General features: G+C 29.7%; 1 protein-coding gene across 2 annotated transcripts in view; it reads right to left on the minus strand.

Annotated features, from left to right (window-relative positions):
- Positions 1-840: 840 nt before the first annotated feature.
- The window catches only part of Tsp5D (Tetraspanin 5D), a 43069-nt gene continuing 22494 nt past the window's right edge, over positions 841-21415 (minus strand). For both annotated transcript variants that reach the window (XM_075302183.1, XM_075302182.1), the window contains exons 3-6: positions 10262-10453; positions 10008-10202; positions 5350-5510; positions 841-1934 (exon numbers count right to left, since the gene is read on the minus strand). In XM_075302183.1, the coding sequence (XP_075158298.1) occupies positions 1694-1934; positions 5350-5510; positions 10008-10202; positions 10262-10453 (789 nt within the window). In that variant the 3' untranslated portion in view covers positions 841-1693. The remainder of the gene's footprint in view (positions 1935-5349; positions 5511-10007; positions 10203-10261; positions 10454-21415) is intronic.

Here is a 21415-nt window from a genome sequence, read left to right on the forward strand (position 1 = left end):
TTGATTGGTTAATCACGCTCACGCACACTCACGCCGTAGCCGTCAGCGTGACTCACGAATCACGCGTGAGTCACGAACATTTCGTGAGTCACGACAATTTCGTGCCACGTGCACACCTCTACCACAAACACTACTAAAGCCAGTTAAAATTCAATGCTCTACTTAAAAAAAAAAAAAAAAAAAAAAAAAAAAAAAAAAAAAAACTTCCAAAGATGTATTATAAATTATGAACCTCTATTCAAGTGTACACCTTGATCAGTTTTAATGCATTCATCCAATTCATTTCGATAAGTAATGTCAAATTTCAAAATATTTTGTTTTTTTTTTCAGAAGAGAAAACATTTTTTCGAAATTAAATTTGGAAATATTAATACTTGGACGGAGTCCATTTCTTATTTCAGTTTTGGGTGCTTTTGTAAATTTACTACAAACGTTTTTGATGACATCTTTATCAAGTTCAGAAATTCTAAATACCAATGATTAAAAAACGAATCAATTCCCATTCAACATTCAAATTCTACATTTGCGAATATAGCTGAGTTTCTTAAACTTTTGAAAGTCTAATCCGAATTTTTGTATGAAAAGATATCAATTAAATTAATACTGTTCAAATTGAAAAAGCACTAAATGAATATGCAAGAAAGCACCATGTTGGTGCTTTTTTGGAAAAGACATTACAAAAGGCAATTTGGTGCTTTTTGGAAATAAAAAAGCACTAAATTTGGTGCTAAAAGCACCAAATTGGCATCACTGTTTATTCATATCAAATGAAGAATATCTCTCCCTTGCTCTCTCTGTCTCTCAGAGGATATCAAAGCAAATGCAAACCATGGTAAAAAATGTATTTATTATATTGTAATTCTTTATTATCGCTTGAGGAATGTTTTTCATCACATTTTCTTAGCACTAACAGGCAGTATTTCATATTTTAGATATATTTCTTTTTTTTCACAAAACTTTTTTCCACAAATGGGTCGTTTCATTTCGTTTTATATTATAAATAAGCATTTAAAGTGAAAATTTTCTTTGAGAGTTGGTGGTATTTTTGTTTTGAAAATGTAATATTTAGTTTCATGGTGTTTCATGGGTGTTTCCTATAAAAATTCGATAAGGAAAACTGGGGAATCATAAAAATATGATTTACAGATTCCAGATTATCATACGAATAATTTATATATATCATATAATAAGCATATTATACTAAACAAAGGATAAATTTATGACTATGATATAAGAGACTACTTAAAATAAAAATAAAATTTCACAACGAATATAATTTAAATAAAATAATTTTCTTTTTTCAATAATTTTGACTTTGGTATAATTAATGATAAATAAGTCTTATAGCTAGCGTTTTTGTTTTTATTAATTGTTTACTAACTTATAACTAAATGATATTTAATTTAGTATTTTTTAATAATTATGTTTATAAATTATTCTTTATTATAATATTGATATTGTTTTGTAGTTGTATATTATTTGCTTGTTTGGTTTTGGGTATTTGGCACATATTGTTGTTGTTGTCTTGTTTACTGTAAATGTCTTTTTTCCAAAAAGGCACAATTACCGGAATTTTTAAAATTATTTTTTTGATTATATATATTAATTTAGATTTGCATTCGAGAGAATTGTGATGTGTATCCATTCTTCTTAGTTAGTTTGTCCTTTTGTCTTAGCAACTCTAAAATTTAGTTCAATCTTCCCAACTACTCGGCCGTGTCTGTGGATCAATAGAGGGTGAATATGATTTATAGGTTTCCGTATCCTTTTTATGTTTCACAGTACAAAATAACAGCATTGATGTTATCATGCCAAAGAGTTGGGCAAATGCTATACCCAAACCGACGACACCTATGACATCGAGTTTTTCTGTCAGACATGTCTGTAGAGAGTGAGCGCAACCTTTATCCCACCATAGAGATGGGTTTTCAGATCTGCAAATAAGAAACAAAATATTTTATTAAATATAATCTGGAATATTTATAAGAAATAAATGGTGGCTGATATATAATGGAACAAAGTAAATCAATAGATATTTTTATTTCATTGTTTATCAGCAAAAAAAAAAAATATGGGAAATAATGTCAAATTTTAGAATCAACTTAGATTTGTTCGAATTGGATACTTTTGGCACGAATCGTGGCCTCTAAACGGCCGACGAAGCCATTACATGCTGCACGATTTTTAGGCTCTGCGGTATTTGGGTAATTCTCGGCGAATCACCGTCTTGAGATGATCGACACTTTGGTATTTTTTAGTCCGAAATTCCCCAAGCGCAAAAGTCCAACGGATTCAGATCCGAAGATTGTGGTGGCCATTGTGCGGTAGAAATTAAGAAATGAACCTCCATTTTAGGCCATTCTTGGGAGCTACCGTGGTGCAATGGTTAATATGCCTTGCATACAATGGGTCCTGTGTTCAATTCCCAGTTTCGATCGAACACCGACAAATTTTTCAGCTCGTGAATGTGCGTGAATGGGACTAAAACAAATTTGAATTTGTCGTGAGTCACGTGGATTGTGCGTGAGTCTTTAAAATTAGTTCGTGCGTGAGTACGGATTTTCATTTCGTAAATTTGCGTGAGTGGCTAGCACGCGTATCGTGCGTGAGTAAACGTGAATAAACATTTTGCTTCGTGAATGTGCGTGAGTGTGAGTGAAATTTCACTCACGCGCATACCTCTAGTTGACACGTTCTGAGTGCGTCCTTAGTCCTGTTAGAATGTCCATGGGGTGCGGCCGAAATGTTTGTCTAGTTTAAAATTGGAATATTGTGAAAACGAAAATGAAACATTGAAAACGTGCTCTTCTTTGTTCGTTTATTCCCACTCGTCGAACAGGGTTTGACACGGATGAGCCATCAATATCGACGTTTATGTAAAAAGAAGAGAATTTCCCACCCTCCCTCCTACCATCACTGTATCAGAGATGGAAAATACAATTTTTAAAAAAGTACAAAAAAGGTATTTTGTTTTGTCAAGAGCTCCATTAGAATCTAGATTTTCTATAGATAAAAAAATAAAAGTAAATTTTGACAAAATTTTCTATAGAAATACAATTTTGACATTTTCTATAGAAATAAATGTTGACCAAATTTTCTATAGATAAAATGTTGACCAAATCTTCTATAGAAACAAAATTTTTACAGCATTTTCTATAGAAATAAAATTTTGACAAAATTTCCTATTTGAGAAATGTTATATTTCTATAGTACAAACCCACAATAAAAAACAAAACACGAATGAAGTAAGAGGAAGCACGCTCAAAATAAACCCAGCCTACTGCACTCAAATCGATGATTTGATGGTGGCAAAGGAAAAGAGAAATGTTTGTATGAATTTATTTCGGCATAGCCGGCTATCATAAGCCTTTTTTTCGGAGGGTTCAAGTGTGGTTTATCGTTGGGTTTAATGAACTGCCTGAATTTATTCTGATAATTGGTTGATAGTTTTGCTGCAAGTAGAGGATGCTGATGAGGAATGTGGTAATTCCGAAACGTGCGTCCATCCAACCATCTTGCAGTCTATAGGGCTTTGCCCAAATAAATTTGACAAACATTATTTTTCTCTGTTGGTTAAGCTACACTTGTAGTTTAGTCAACACTATGGATTTAAAGCTTATATCAAAACAACAAATATGAAATAAAATTTTTACAAAATTTTCCATATAAATAAAAAGAAAAGAACATTTTCTATATTAATAAAATCTTGATAAAATTTCTATAAAAATACAACTTTTATAAAATTTTCTACAGAAATAAAATTTTGAGAAAATTTTCTATAGATATGAAATTTTGAGAAAATTTTCCATAGAAATAAAATTTTGGTAAAATTTTATATAGAAATAAAATTTTGACAAAATTGTCTATAGAAAACAAAAATTTTACATAATTTTAAAGAAAAATAAAATGTCGACAAAATTTTCTATAGAAGTAAAATTTTGATAAAATTTTCTATAGAAAACAACAAAACAACAATTTTAAAGATAAATAAAATTTTGACAAAATTTTCTATAGAAATACAATTTTGATAAAATATTCTATAGAAATAAAATTTTGACAAAATTTTCTATAGAAATAAAATGTTGACAAAATTTTCTATAGAAATAAAATTTTTACAAAATTTTCTATAGAAATTAAATTTTTACAAAATTTTCTATAGAAGTAAAATTTTGACAAAATTTTCTATAGAAATAAAATGTTGAAAAAATTTTCTATAGAAATAAAATTTTGACAAAATTTTCTATAGAAATAAAATGTTGACAAAATTTTCTATAGAAATAAAATTTTTACAAAATTTTCCATAAAAATAAAATTTTTACAAAATTTTCTATAGAAGTAAAATTTTGACAAAATTTTCTATAGAAATAAAATGTTGACAAAATTTTCTATAGAAATAAAATTTTCACAAAATTTTCTATAGAAATTAAATTTTGACAAAATTTTCTATATAAATAAAGTTTTTCTATAGAAATAGAATTTTGATAAAACTTTCTATAGAAATAAAATGTTGACAAAATTTTCTATAGAAATAAATTTTTGGCAGTTTTTGGTAAGATTTTCTCCAAATATTGGTGTTTCAAGATTCAACCGTCCTGTAATGGTTCGCATTATTTTAGTAGGCGATAGATAACTTTTTATCTAGAAGGTGTTCGTGTGGAAGCGTAATATAGAATCACATGCTTGTTCCGACAAAACAGTCTTGAAATTCAAGAAAATCGTGTTTGTTACACTGGTATTCACAAAATCGAGTCTTTTTGCCACATGAAATATTCTGTTTTGCCAAATTTGTGAAAGGCCATTAGCAAATAAGTTTGTTAAAGTCTTTGCCAAAATATTAAAATATTTTGTTAAAACTATTGTATCATAAATCTGATATCGACACAAAACAGTATACACCAAAGGTGTTAAATCATTTGCGAGGGTACCACGGTACTGACCAGAGTGAAAAAGTATTGAAAAAAGTACTATAGTATTGCATTTGCCTCCTGATCTGTACCTCAGATGATATCAAAGCAAATATAAACCATGGTAAAACATGTATGCGGCCGAAAAATTTTTGGTTTTGTTTGGTTTCCAGCAAAATATTATGCACCTCACTATCTCACTTGAATTCCATCTCGAATAACTTTGTTTTTTTTTTTTCCAAAATGCTACTCGTATAGTAAGCTTGTAAACAATAAAATGAATTGTCACTGGAATAAATCTGACGGCTATCGGCTTAGAAATGATAGATTTTCTTATAGCAAAAATTGACTAAATTCGCTATTGAATCTTCCAACCGTGAATATTTTATAGAATATATTTGATTTTATTTTTATTTAATTTTCAACTATCTCATCGTTTCCTTACCTTCCACAATCCACTCTCAACACACTATCACCAGAACCTTCAATCATAATTCCTCTATTTTCATAAGTGGGTCTACAACATGATTCGGGTACCCAACGTTTGCCACTCCATGATTTAATGTCATACCAATCCTCATATGAGGAGACACCGCAACATTCGAACTGTGAAGAAAAAGAGATCAGGTATCATTAGCGAATTCTTTAACAAAAATGCAAAAAAAAAAATAAAATAAAATCATTATATTATTGCCGTAACAAGATTTGCCACAGGCATTCATTCGAAGAAGCTTACGCTTATTTAAAAAAGAAAAAATTAAATATAACAACAAATCAAGTAAACAACAACCGGTTTAACACAATTTTTGAATAGATAAACAACATTTATCTCAATGCAACTGTTAAGGTCTTATTTTAATGTTAATAATAATAAAAAATTTAAATTTTAGGTTTTAGGTTTTAGATTCAAAATTCAATAATTACTTTACATTATAAAGAAAATTATTAATAAAAAAGATTCCCAATAAAAAAAGTTGATTTGTTTCAAAATATTACGTTTTTCTAATGTTTAGGAAATTTTTCATATTTTAAATGAAAACATTTGAGTTAAAATTTGTTAAATTGTATTTTAGCACTATCAGTGTTCCCGGTGAGAATTTCTAAAAAGTGACACAAAAAGTGTGACCTAAAATAAAAGGTGACACAATAAAAGAGTGGATCACATTTTTATAAAGACGAAATGCGAAATTAGTTAGGTTTTATCTATACAATTGTGAAGTTGGGGTTTTCGGCAAATTTGAACTAAATAAACCCAACAATTATTTTATATCCATTTCATAAAAAATAATAACAAATTAATAGTTCATGGGATAAAGCAGTTTACATACACCCAGAAAAAGTTGAACCCACCATGAAAGAAAATGTAAGTTTATATTAGAACCGTTTTAGTAATTGCCACATGATCTAAATTATTTAATAATTTTTGTCAAATTGAAGAACATTTATTAAAAATAATAATTTTTCTTTAGTTGTTTAGTAAAATTTCAATGTTTGGAAGAAAAAATTGGAATTAAAAATTGTTGCAAAAAAAAGTTCTAGACAGACATAATTTAAGTAAAATGCACTTATTTTAGAAACTTATGAACTCAATTTCAGCTAACTTCACCCATTTTAGGAAAATATGAACTATTCTCGGGAGCCACCGTGGTGCAATGGTTAGTATGCCCGCCTTGCATACACAAGGTCGTGGGTTCGATTCCTGCTACGACCGAACACCAAAAAGTTTTTCAGCGGTGGATTATCCCACCTCAGTAATGCTGGTGACATTTCTGAGGGTTTCAAAGCTTCTCTAAGTGGTTTCACTGCAATGTGGAACGCCGTTCGGACTCGGCTATAAAAAGGAGGTCCCTTGTCCCTGTCATTGAGCTTAACATGGAATCGGGCAGCACTCAGTGATAAGAGAGAAGTTCACCACTGTGGTATCACAATGGACTGAATAGTCTAAGTGAGCCTGAAACATCGGGCTGCCACATAACCTAACCTAACCTAACTATTCTCATATTTAGTAAAATTGTGTACTTCATTTTTTCTTATTTTTAGCTCACGTCATTAAAGTAAGGAAAAAATAAGAAAAATTGGCAAAATTGAAGTAAAATCAACTATTTTCCATGAACTAAAATAATGTTAAATCGGCTATAAAAAAATCGTTGTCTTCTTTCTGGGGGTACTACAAAAAAAAATTATTTGCATACTTTCAGGCGTCACAATTATTCGAATGTCAACACTATGTTTTGGTTAGTAAAAAGTGCAAATTTATGTTACCAAATTCGTAATTTTATAGAGATCCAGGATTCAAATTTACGAAAACTATTACACTAAAAAAGGAATTAAATAAAAACAAGTAAGGAAAGACGGGCGGGCCGACTATATTATACCCTGCACCACTTAGTAGATCTAAATTTTCGATACCATATCACATTCGTCAAACGTGTTGGGGGCTATATATAAAGGTTTGTCCCAAATACATACATTTAAATATCACTCGATCTGGGCAGAATTTTATAGACTTCTACAAAATCTATAGACTCAAAATTTATGTCGGCTAATGCACTAGGGTGGAACACAATGTTAGTAAAAAAATATGGGAAACGTTTAAATCTGAAGCAATTTTAAGGTAACTTCGAAAAAGTTTATTTATGATTTATCGCTCGATATATATGTATTAGAAGTTTAGGAAAATTAGAGTCATTTTTACAACTTTTCGACTAAGCAGTGGTGATTTTACAAGGAAAATGTTGGTATTTTGACCATTTTTGTCGAAATCAGAAAAACATTTATATGGGAGCTATATCTTAATCTGAACCGATTTCAACCAAATTTGGCACGCATAGCTACAATGCTAATTCTACTCCCTGTGCAAAATTTCAACTAAATCGGAGTTAAAAATTGGCCTCTGTGGTCATATGAGTGTAAATCGGGCGAAAGCTTTATATGGGAGATATATCCAAATCTGAACCGATTTCAAGCAAATTTGGCACGCATAGTTACAACGCTAATTCTACTCCCTATGCAAAATTTCAACTAGGTAGGTTAAGTGGCAGCCCGATGTATCAGGTTCACTTAGACTATTCAGTCCATTGTGATACCACATTGGTGAACTTCTCTCTTATCACTGAGTGCTGCCCGATTCCATGTTAAGCTCAATGACAAGGGACCTCCTTTTTATAGCCGAGTCCGAACGGCGTTCCAAATTGCAGTGAAACCACTTAGAGAAGCTTTGATACCCTCAGAAATGTCACCAGCATTACTGAGAGGGGATTATCCACCGTTTAAAAACTTTTTGGTGTTCGGTCGAAGCAGGAATCGAACCCACGACCTTGTGTATGCAAGGCGGGCATGCTAACCATTGCACCACGGTGGATCCCAAAAAAATTTCAACTAAATCGGAGCAAAAAAATTGGCCTCTGTGGACAAATGAGTGTAAATCGGACGAAAGCTATATATGGGAGCTATATCTAAATCTGAACCGATTTTGCTGATATTTCGCAAGTTTTTCGAGACTCATAAAATATTCGGATGTACGGAATTTGAGGAAGATCGGTTGATATACACGCCAATTATGACCAGATCGGTGAAAAATATATATGGCAGCTATATCTAAATCTGAACCGATTTTTTCCAAAATCAATAGGGATCGTCTTTGAGCCGAAACAGGACCCTATACCGAATTTTAGGACAATCGGACTAAAACTGCGAGCTGTACTTTGCACAAAAAATACATCAACAGACAGACAGACAGACGGACATCGCTAAATCGACTCAGAATTTAATTCTACGCCGATCCGAATACTAAAAGGTTGGTCTATGATTACTCCTTCTTGGCGTTACATACAAATGCACAAACTTATTATACCCTGTACCACAGTAGTGGTGAAGGGTATACCTAATTAACCCTTTCACTACCGATGTCCACCTACACACAAAAATTTTTTTTTCTGATTCAATCACGAAATTAATTGATCCAATTAATTTTTAATTGAAATGTCTTCAATCACAGAAATGATAGTATCAATTAAAAAATTACTTGAAGGTCAATTAAAAAATTTATTGAAGGTCAATTAAAAAATTAATTGAAGGTCAATTAAAAAATTAATTGATTCAATTAAAAAATTAATTGATACTATTAATTTTTGTGATTGATTTTTGTTTCAATTAAAAAATTTGTTGATTCAATTAAATTTTTAATTGAATATTTTTAAAAATTCAATTAAAATTTCAATTGGAAAATTTTTCGTGAAATTTTTTTGTGTGTAGGAGGACATTCGAAAACGACACCAAACTCTATTTCATCATTTAGTTTCGAGTTGTTTCTCGATATTATTTTAAATAGAGGCTTTAATCTAAATAAACTATAAATATTTTACATATTGGTGAGCACTAAAATGCATTTTTATAAACTTCTTTAACAATAAACGAAAAATTTGACGACATTTTGAGTCAATTTTTCTACTGTATATCTCTAGTAAATGGACATTCGTACAAAAACTATAGCTGATATTTTTTGGGGTTCTTTTTTGTATTTTTTCTCACACTTCGATAGATATAATAGGTCAAATAGCGCTTATTTTTATAAAGTTTTCAAAACAAACTCATACAGCTCTTGAAGTAATTGAGGTAGGTCCTCAGAATTACAATTTTTATTCTACATGCTATTAATACAAGTAAAACAGAAGAACAAGTTTGTAACATTAGGTTTATTTCGGGAGTTAAAGGGTTAACTTTTTCTTGTATTTGGCTATCAAAATAAAGAATTTGTTCTCGCATTAAGAACTTTTTCTCATATTTGGCTATCAAAATAAATGAATTTTTCTCGCATTTGGCTATCAACTTAAACTAATTTTTATGAACTAAAGTCAAAGTAGCTGTGAATTGAATATTTGTAAAATTTTTATTAAATAATTAATTGTCCAAAAAACTATTTTAATAAAATAAAAAATATCCAATTGAAAATATAATTGAAAATTTTGAAATTTAGAAATACCTATGTATTTAAATAATAATATTATTTTTATTTTAATTAAAAAAAAAACATTAAATATTTTTTAAGTAAACATTTAATCACCTCAATTAGCTAATTAAATTCCAAAAACTTCCTCTACTCACCGATGATTGTACATTATCCCATATGGCCGCCACTGAGGGAGCTATAATAGATCCTCGATCTGATACATTGTAATGTTCCTCAATACCAAAACGTAATTCGTTGGCCAAGGTTCTTTGCAATCCTCCACGAAAGATGAAGGCTATCGAGCCAATAAGAAATTCACTCAGGAATAGTAAAATAATTAACATGAAATACTGAAAAGATGATTAGTCTGCGTATATTTTTATTTTCAGATTTAATTGCGTTTACTTACCAAACTAAGAAGACATTTTGATTGCACCCATGCTCCACAGCATCCCAAAAATGATACCACAAATCCTATAACTCCAATACACAGAAATACAGAATCTGCACTCAGAGCAGCATGATCGGGCAGTAATGTGGCATAACCTTCATATGAGAGACGCAGCCATACTCCGGCACCTAAGAATGCGCAACTGCATAGCTATTTTTTTTAAATTTGAAATGAAATAAAAAGAAAAATATATTCATAAATGTTGGATATTTAAAGTTATGTTTTTTGGAATTTGTGTATTTTTATTGAATTTACTTCCAAACAATTGATATGAAGTTGTCTATACAACCATATATTTTTAAGTTATTAAGTTACTATATTGAATAATTAAGAATATTATAAATTAATCCAAGTTTTGAGACCACTGTACCATACATTATTGTGAATTGTCAATCTATGGTTCACATATATCATAGCAAGACAAAGAAGACTAACAGCCGGTTTCTCATTTTTTGATTAATACTTAACCTCTTCTTTGGAATGTTGCTATAAACAACCTTCTGGTTTCCCTAGAAAAAGAAAGGATAAAAGTGGTGGCATACGCAGATGATGTGGCGCTAGCAGTCAGGCGAAAATTTCCATCCACAATCAGAGATATTATACAGAGAGCTCTCCGGATGACTGAGAATTGGGCGAAAGATAATGTTCTTGGGGTAATTCCAGCAACGACAGAACTAGTCATGTACTGCAAAGATCGCAAAACTCCCACGGTTAGGCCCATTTCCTTAGGGGGTATTGAAATTCCCTTTGGTGAGTGTGCAAAATACATTGGTCTTATTTTGGACAGGAAGCTGAATTTTAGGCTCAATATTGAAGAAAGAGCGGGAAAAGCCACGGTAGCTTTGTACTCGTGCAAAAAGGCAATAGGGAAAAAGTGGGGACTAAAACCAAAAATTGTGCATTGGCTATACAAGGCAGTAGTTAGACCTATAATGCTATATGGTGTTGTAGTCTGGTGGCCGGCACTTCAGAAACCGACTTGTTTAGATAAAGTTCAGCGTATGACGAGCTTATGTATCTCAGGCGCATTTAGTAAGACAGGAAAAGACTACCTTAATGTCATGCTGCATCTATTGCCTTTGGACATTTTGGCCAAACAGTCAGCTGCAACAACAGCTGTGCGGTTGCGCGAGCTATCGCTGTGGTCGGAAAAAATGTACTGTCACAGTTCGGTCCTCAAAGTAATGCCAGATATGCCTAACGTAGTGGATTACACCCTGGCAAAACCACTTTTCGACAAAAATTTGAAACTCTAATTCCTAACAGTGAGGCGTGGTGTACACAGACCCCGGGGAATAAAAGATATATAGAATTCTATACTGATGGCTCCAAATTGAATGGACAAGTGGGGTTCGGAGTATATTCTAAAGATCTGGAAATTCGAATAGCGAAAAGATTACCTAATCACTATAGTGTTTTTCAGGCTGAAATATTGGCAATAAGAGAGGTGGTGAATTGGCTGAGAAGTAATGCTCCAACAAATATTGGCATTAATATATACTCAGATAGTCAACCTGCAATAAAATCCTTGGACTCTGTGTTCCTTAACTCGAAAACGGCCATAGACTGCAGCAAATCTCTCAATGAGATGACTGAGCAGTACAATATTCACCTAATATGGGTGCCTGGCCATAGTAGCATACCGGGGAACTGCGAAGCAGATGAGTTAGCAAGGCTAGGAACTACCTTACATATTCCAGGGGAACTAGAATCTGTTGGTATGCCTCTGGCCACCTGCAAGCTCTTACAGCGTGAGAAGGCTGTTATGATGGCCAATATTCGATGGGAGAATTGCATGTTATTTAACGTCACGAAGCAAATATGACCCCATTTAAACTTAAACCGCACACTAGATATGCTAGTGTTCTCAAGGCGTCAGATAGCACTCCTGATATCTGCTATAACGGGTCGCTGCCTGATAGGCAAATTTGCAAAAACTATAGGTGGGAAGTATAATGACTATTGTATAAGCTGTCATGATGTGGAGGAAAATGAACCAATTAAACACCTCTTGTGTGAGCGTCCTGCTTTTTGTGTAAGGCGTAAGCGAATTTTAGGAGCATATAGCTTTAGATTACTGGCGGACCTGGAAAACGTTAACTTAAGCAGTTTGTTTTTGGAGCAATCTGGTTGGTTCAACAAAAGTAAATAATAGAGAAGGTTCAGTGGTTAAGACTAGAGGTACCCATATGTAATAGGTACTTTTAGTTAAATGTGGTATCACAATGGACTAATTGTAATAAAAAATTATTCCTAAATCGCAATCCATTTTGTTCATATCTACCACTGCCCTTTTGTCTAAAATAAGACCCATTTTGAGGTTTGAAATCTGGCGGACATTTTTCGAATATATGTAGAATTGCACTCTTTCCGTTTTCAAATGTTTTATCTGATTCATTGTCTGTCTAAAGTGGGTTTGTTTTCCTTAAATAAAGTTCCTTTACATCGACTTGTGTATGCCCAATAATGTGGTCTACATATAGAACTACTTGACTGTGCGGTTTGTTTGTGTGTCGATGGCTATAGTGATAATTGATTGTTGATGGTAGTAAGAGCTACAAGGGCCAGTGGATAGTGTATTTGCTTACACAGAAAAAAAATCACGAAAATGTTTCCAATGTTGAGATGATCCACACTTAGAATTTTCTTTGTGCCAATCCTATTCTTCAAGATGCCCCTTAAGCAAAGTCCAATGGGCAATATGCGGTAGAAATGATTCGAGGAATTTGCTTTTTAAGCTATTCTTGGTTTTTGAGTTCTGAGTACGATGGTACTGAGTCCCGTTGGAATGTCCATGGTCTGCGACGGAAATATTTATATATACACTCAAAAAAAAAATGAACTCTCTGTTTCACTAAAGCCAATTTAACTTTATTTATATGGAATTATTGTGTTTGGAGAAAGTTTCCTCTACTCTAATAATTTTTTGCGTACGTTAGTTAAATTAACTTAAACCGAGGAAAAAATATACAAAAATGAAAGATAAAGATTAACTAAATTCGTGTCTTCCACAAAATAGTTCAATATTTCTTTAAATTTGTAAATTTTACTACAAATGCGTCCATCATCAACTTCGTATGTCACTAAAGACATTCTTGCAATCTTGAACTCTAATTTTTTCCTTCTAACTACAAAATTTTCTTTAACAAGTGAAAAAACTTGTCTAATGTCTAATAAATTTTCTTGAATTTGTCCAAAAATATTTACTTATTTTTATGACATCGGCGTGATGCCAGCGTTTGTTATACTGTTTAGTTAAAATTTTCTAAAAATATTCAACATTTTCTAAAAATAACCGAAATTTTTCTTCCTGGGGGGTTCACTGTTTTTTCAGTGTACAGGGCTTCAATACTGCGTTTAGAACATTTTTTCGATAATGTTCGGCGTTTATCGATTACTTCTAGCGAGGAGCAAACACCGGCCTACACAATTGCCATCGGCGTCGTTTGAGTTCTGGTGGCCAATTGAAGGTGAAAATTTTCTCCAAATTGACCCGGGTTTTAATCAAGTTTTTGATAAAGTTTACACTTTTGTACTTTTTTGATATTATTTGAGTTTACAAAGTACCGTGGTACTCAGGCAACACATTTGGTACCTTTCTCTAGGTTCTTTAAGTTCATAAGTTGAAATATTATCGCTAGTCCAAATCAGTTTACCCTTACATCAGGGTTGATAAAGTTGACACTTTTGTGTGTGTTTTTTTTTTACATTTCGACTACCAAAAGCACCGTGGAACGACTGCGAGCCATTTGGTACCTTTTCATCGCAATTACTCTATATAGAGTTATTCTGATCTAAATGTGAACGTTTCTCGAGATATCAACTCAACTCTAAAAATTATAAATAGCGGACATTGAAGAAATAAACATATTCCAAGATGAGGATGTTTTAGTTTTTATTGCAGGGTCGCAACATTTTTTAGAGGAGTATTGTCTATTGCAATATTCCTTAGAGCAGGCCCTGAGCCCCTTACCACAGTTGGTAGAATTTTACAAAAAATGGCAAATTTTTTACTGTTTTGTAGATTTTCGCAGAAATAAAATTTTGAAAAAATTTTCTATATAAATAAAATTTTGGAAACATTTTCTATATAAATACAATTTTTACAAATTTTTCTATAGAAATAAAATGTTGACAAAATTTACTATAAAAATAAAATTTTGACAAAATTTTCTATAGAAATAACATTTTGACAAAATTTACTATAAAAATAAAATTTTTACAAAATTTTCTATAGAAATAAAATTTTTACAAAATTTTCTATAGAAATAAAATTTTTACAAAATTTTCTATAGAAATAAAATTTTACAATTTTGGGATTATTCGCTTCGCTTGAGGTAATGGACTAATGAAAAATGCTGGTGTTGTTGTTTTTCATTACTTTTTTATTGAAATGTTGCTGTTCACGGATATTTCGATACAACATCGGTGATCATCTTCAGCGAGATACTATCTATAAATTGTAATAATTTAAATATTTAACAGTATTAACTTTTACAATGTTTAGCAACAAAAATATAACATTAATTGTATTTACATTTTACAAAGTTATGGACTTTCTCCTTACAAAGCTCATGTCAAACTGATTGATTATCTTAATTTTTCATTAGTCCATGACCTCAAGCCAAACGAATAATCCCACAATTGTAAAATTCAAAAGGTCAACTAACAAAACTAAAATAGAAATAAAAATTTGAATTTAGAAATAAAATTTTGACAAAACTTTTATTACGAAATAATTAGAAATTTTTAGAAATAAAATTTTGACAAAGATTTATATAGAAATAAAATTTTGAAAAAATTTCTATGGAAACAAAATTTTAACATTTTCTATAGAAATAAGATTTTGACATTTTCAATAGAAAAACAATTTTCTAGAGAAATAAAATGTTGACAAAATTTTCTATGGAAATAAAATTTTGACAAAATTTCCTATAGAAATCAAATTTTGACAAAATTTTCTATAGAAATAATAATTTGACAAAATTGTCTATAGAAATAAATTTTTGAAAAAATGCTCTATAGCAATAAAATTTTGAAAAAATTTTATATAGAAATAAATTTTCTATAAAAATAAAATTTTGACAAAATTTTCGCAAAAAATAAAATTTTTACAAAATTTTCAATAGAAATAAAATTTTGCCAAAATTTTCAATAGAAATAAGATTGTGAAAAAATGTTCCATGGAAATAAAATTTTTCTATGGAAATAAGAGTTTGACATTTTCTATAGAAATAAAATTTGGACAAAATTTTCTATAGAATCAAATTGTGATAAAAATTTCTATAGAAATACAATTTTCTATAAAAATTTTTGCAGAAATAAAATTTTGACAAAAGTTTCTCTAGAGATAAAATTTTGTAAAAATAAGATTATTTTTAGAAAATCTGAAGAAAATTTTCCAAATCGGTCTAGATTTAAATATACATATTCTTTTACAATAGTCGTTCAATTTGATATTATATAATTTAAGCACATTTTGGCTTCGAAAAGTACATTTTTAGAACGTTTTCGTTAACATAATTTATCATCCCTTAGGTTAGGTTAGTTTAGGTGGCAGCCCGATATTTCAGGCTCACGTAGACTAATCAGTCCATTGTGATACCACAGTGGTGAACTTCTCTCTTATCACTGAGTGCTGCCCGATTCTATGTTAAGCTCAATGACAAGGAACCTCCTTTTTATAGAGAAGCTTTGAAACCCTCAGAAATGTCACCAGCATTACTGAGGTGGGATAATCCACCGCTGAAAAAAAAATTGGGTGTTTGGTCGAAACTGGGTTTGAACCCACGACCCTGTGTATGCAAGACGGGCATGCTAACCATTGCACCACGGTGGCTCCCTGCCTTATATACAATTGGAACACTTCTCTCAAATCAAATAGAAAATTTTATTTTTTTTACCAGCTAAAGGCTATGGAGTATGAGGAGGAGAGTATAAATGGCAGTGACAAACTTGGACACTCTGAAAAGTGGACACCTCTGGAAAGTGAAATACTTGCACTTTTTGGAACTTCAATGTTTTTGGCCCAAGCTGATTTTACAATATGTTTAGCATCAGTTCTCGCAATATGTTTAGCTCACGAGCAGGTTTTTAACATTGCAGCTTGATTTTCGATCAAATCTGGCCTACAGTTTCGGCTCATTTCCGGTATTGTTACCGTTTTTTTCTGCCACTTTTTGGACCCGATACAACACTGCCAGTATCGCAATAACTGCAAACTGAAGTTTGTTGCTACATATTCCTCAAAAAAAAAAAATTTGTAAAAATAATAAAATAGTAAATTTAAATAAAATTCTATCGTGTCATGTTTTTACGAAATAAGTCCCAAAAATATTGGAGATGTTTTTCCCTAAAGGTTTTCAGGATTTATTGAATGTTATGGGGAATAATTTCACAAACGATTTTGAGGACATACTTCATAATGGAATTAGTCCCCAATTTCGGTAAATTATTTCGTGGCGCCCCAATTTAAAACAATTAAAACGGTCCAAATAAACAATCTTAATTAGACCATTTTTTATACTTTTACAAAAAATAAAACTAATCCATTTTCAACAGCCCAAGTACTTATAAACTCTACCTTTGTTCTACCGGATATATCATTATCTCAAAACAAACAAACCTTTGTCTTAACCTATGGGAAATGTTTTAGTCCCCCCCATCTATACATATTTATTTTCCCAACCAATTATCAAAAATGTTCAAATTTGAAATGGTGTTCGGAACGTAACGTGAAAAATTTGTCTCTAGCAAAATTAAGTCAAACATCAACGACAATGACAGTGATGGTAGCAAGCTTGAATTAAAATTCAAATACACGTTCAAATCGTCTCATCCATTCCAGTTGAGTCTACCATTGGCAAAGAAGTCTGTCCATTGGCAAAGAATTGTCCATGTTTATTTTTAAGCAGCGATATGCATTCACAAAGACGTGCGTATAACAACAAATCTTTGTCAACACCACCGGTTTTGTTTCGAATAATTGAAAGTTATTTTTTTCGCTTTGAGACTTCCAATAGACTGTTGTATTCTTTTTTTTGTCTTTTGAAAAATTCAAATAATTGTGTCATTAACACATCTGAAGATGGATTTGGACATGGAAATCCACCAACGAACGTTTTCTGTTTATTGCAACTTAAAATATGATTATGCCTCTGGCGAAGAGAGGCGGGTAAGGTAAGTTGTTGCGTGCAAAGATTTAGAAAAAGTGCCATAAAGTCATAAAACTATCTTTGTAATAAGATTTAAGATTTATGTTTTGTTTTTGCTCGAATATACAAATGAGACTCTCACTGTACCGTATGTCTGGCGACTTTTTTATTATGTCCAACTGGTAATGTTTTTTTTTTTGTTTTCGTTTGTCCAGATGGTCGAGAAAGTCATTAAATTAAAATCTACATACTCTACGGTAAGAGTTGTTGACAATCACCAATTTTAATTTCTCAAATTCTTTTTTGTAACAAATATACAATGGACAGACAGTAGCGGTCTTTGGGAATATGACATAAGCATCATTCTGAGACAATAGTATTGAAGCCAATCAAAAATAATGACAAAGGAGTTATGTGGAATAAAAAAAATGGTTACGAAGAATGACTTTGATTAGCCAGTTATATAGCGTAGCTTACATGAAATGGCACCAGATTTAATGATATAGAAATACAATTTTGACAAAATTTTCTATAGAAATAAGATTTCGACAAAATTTTCTATAGAAATAAAATTTTGACAAAATTTTCTATAGAAATAAAATTTTGACAAAATTTTCTATTGAAATAAAATTTTGACAAAAATTTTCTATAGAAATCAAATTTTGACAAAATTTTCTATAGAACTAAAATTATTACAAAATTTTTTATCGAAATAAAATTGTGACAAAATTTTCTATAGAAATAAAATTTTGGCAAAATTTTCTAAAGAAATATAATTTTGACAAAATTTTCTATAGAATAAAAATATTTGACAATCTGAAGAAAATTGCCCAAATCGGTCTAGATTTAAATATACGTATTTTTTTACAATAGAAAAAAAATATTTGACAAAATTTTCTATAGAAAAAAAATATTTGACAAAATTTTCTATAGAAATAAAATTTTGACATAATTTTCTATAGAAATTAATTTTTGACAAGATTTTCTACAGAAATAAAATTTTGACAACATTTTCTATAGAAATAAAATTTTGACAAAATTTTATATAGAAATAAAATTTTGACAAAATTATAAAAATAAAATAAAATTTCGACAAAATTTTCTATAGAAATAAAATTTTGCCAATTTTTTATAGAAATAAAATTTTGACAAAATTTTCTATAGAAATAATATTTTGACGAAATTTTCTATAGAAATAAAATTTTGATAAAATATTCCATAACAATAAAAATTTTGACAAAATTTTGTATAGAAATAAAATGTTGACAAAATTTTCTATAAAAATAAAATGTTGACAAAATTTTCTATAGAAATAAAATTTTTACACAATTTTCTATAGAAATAAAATTTTGACACAATTTTCTAAAGAAATAAAATTTTAACAAAATTTTCTCTAGGAATAACATTTTGACAAAATTTTCTATAGAAATCACATTTTGACAATTTTTTTATAGAAATAAAATTATTACAAAATTTTTTATAGAAATAAAATTTCGACAAAATTTTCTATAGAAATAAAATGTTGACAAAATTTTCTATAGAAATAAAATGTTGACAAAATTTTCTATAGAAATAAAATGTTGACAAAATTTTCAATAGAAATAAAATTTTGCCACAATTTTCAATAGAAATAAAATGTTGACAAAATTTTCTATAGAAATAAAATTTTGACAAAATTTTCTATAAAATAAAATTTTGACCAAATTTTCTATAGAAATAAAATTTTGACAAAACTTTCTATAGAAATAAATTTTTGACAAACCTTTCTATAGAAATAAAATTATGACAAAATTTTCTATAGAAATAAAATTTTGACAAAATTTTCTATGGAAATCAAATTTTGCCAGAATTTTCTATAGAAATAAAATGTTGACAAAATTTTCTATAAAAATAAAATTTTGACAAAACTTTCTATAGAAATAAAATTTTGACCAAATTTTCTACAGAAATAAAATGTTGACAAAATTGTCTATAGAAATAAAATTTTGACAAAATTGTCCAAAGAATTAAAATTTTGACAAAATTATCTATAGAATTAAAATATTGTTAAAATTTTCGATAGAAATCAAATTTTGACAAAATTTTTTATAGAAATAAAATTTCGATAAAATTTTCTATAGAAATACAATGTAGACAAAATTTTCTATAAAAATAAAATTTTGACAAAATTTTCTAAAGAAATAAAATTTTAACAAAATTTTCTTTAGGAATAACATTTTGACAAAATTTTCTATAGAAATCAAATGTTGACAAAATATGCTAAAGAAATAAAATGTTGACAAAATTTTCTATAGATGTAAAATTTTGACAAAATTTTCTACAGAAATAACATTTTGACAAAATTTTCTGCAGAAATAAAATTTTGACAAAATTTTCTATAGAAATAAAACTTTGACAAAATTTTCGATAGAAATAAAATTATGACTAAATTTTCTATAGAAATAAAATTTTGCCAAAATTTTCTATACAATTAAAATTTTGACGAAATTTGTTATAGAAATCAAATTTTGACAAAATTTTCTATAGAAATAAAATTTTGACAATATTTTTTATAGAAAATAAATTTTAACGAAATTTCTTATAAAAAATGTATAGAAATGAAATTATTAAAAAAAAAAATAAAATTTTGACTATATTTTCTTTAAAGTCATTTCATCCTTTCTTTGAAGAAACATTTTTTTTGTTAAATTTTCTTCAAATTTCGGTATAATATTTTTGGCTCGAACGGCAACCGTGGTTGCGTTGTAAGCTCGATAATAATATGTTTTTCAAAGAGCTCAGAATTATAGTATTGGTTCGAGTTTATGCTACGGTACTCATCATATCTGTAATTTTAAAAGGATTCAGGATCAAAATTTACAAAAACATTCACACCAAAAAAATCATTAAAAAGTGGCACAATATAGCAAAATGAAGGCATATAAATGTAAGAAATATGGCAGTTAAAGGCACCAAAAGGGTGGAATTAGTTCGATTTTATGGCTAAGAGATCAATCACATTGATAATTTAAAAGATATTCAAGATTAAACATTTACGAAAACTCTTGTATTAAAAAATCTAATTAAACGGTGGCACAATATGGTAATAGGTGGCATATAAATGTAAAACGTATGGCATTTAGTGGCAACAAAAAAGCGGCATTAGTTCGATTTTAAGACACTAATGACATCCGTAATTTTAAAGGAATTCGGGATCAAAATTTACGAAAACTATTGCACTAAAAAGGCCTTAAATAAAAAGTGACACTACATGGGCTTAAATAAAATGTGGCACAAACATGTTGGGCATGTTTTTATCGGACCGCTCTTGCAAAAAAATCCCTATATAAATACGAATATTAAAAAATAAAAAAATGTAAATGATAACCATCTTCATATTAAAGAACGCTTTAAAAAATAAATGAACGGACAACCATGTCTCCTAGATCAATAAAAATAATTTATTTATACAAAGAAGTAAATTGCCAAAAATCTCTTTTTGGCTGCTTTCGCTAAGTAAGCTCAAACCTGTTAAATGGTGAAACCAAATCCGTATGAAGTTGAGATGATACATCGTGGTAATCTTCAAACAAATAAAGAAAACCAAAACTAAAGTAGTCATGCGATTTTTATATGAAAATCTAGTTCACCAGACAATTATGCGTTTCCGTTACAATTTCGTTTTTTTTTTAATTAATTGTTATAAAAATTAAGTGTATTGCAACACTAAGAAAATTGCAAAATTATTCACATTGACGACAGGCAACTTTGAATTACAGAAACACAAAAAAAATTATGAAATGAAAGAGAATTTAAAAGCAAACATCCCGAATGTTATAATCAGGGAAAATTCGACTTTTCAACTTTTATTGGTAGAAGTAGATTTTCTGCAATTATACCTTATTTAATTTCCATAAAATTGGAACTAGATCCCTTGGCTGTCTATTTACCTGATTGTTAGACGAATGATATGCTTTCA

The sequence above is a fragment of the Haematobia irritans genome, chromosome 3, assembly GCF_050003625.1.
Source record: "Haematobia irritans isolate KBUSLIRL chromosome 3, ASM5000362v1, whole genome shotgun sequence".
Lineage (NCBI taxonomy): Eukaryota > Metazoa > Arthropoda > Insecta > Diptera > Muscidae > Haematobia > Haematobia irritans.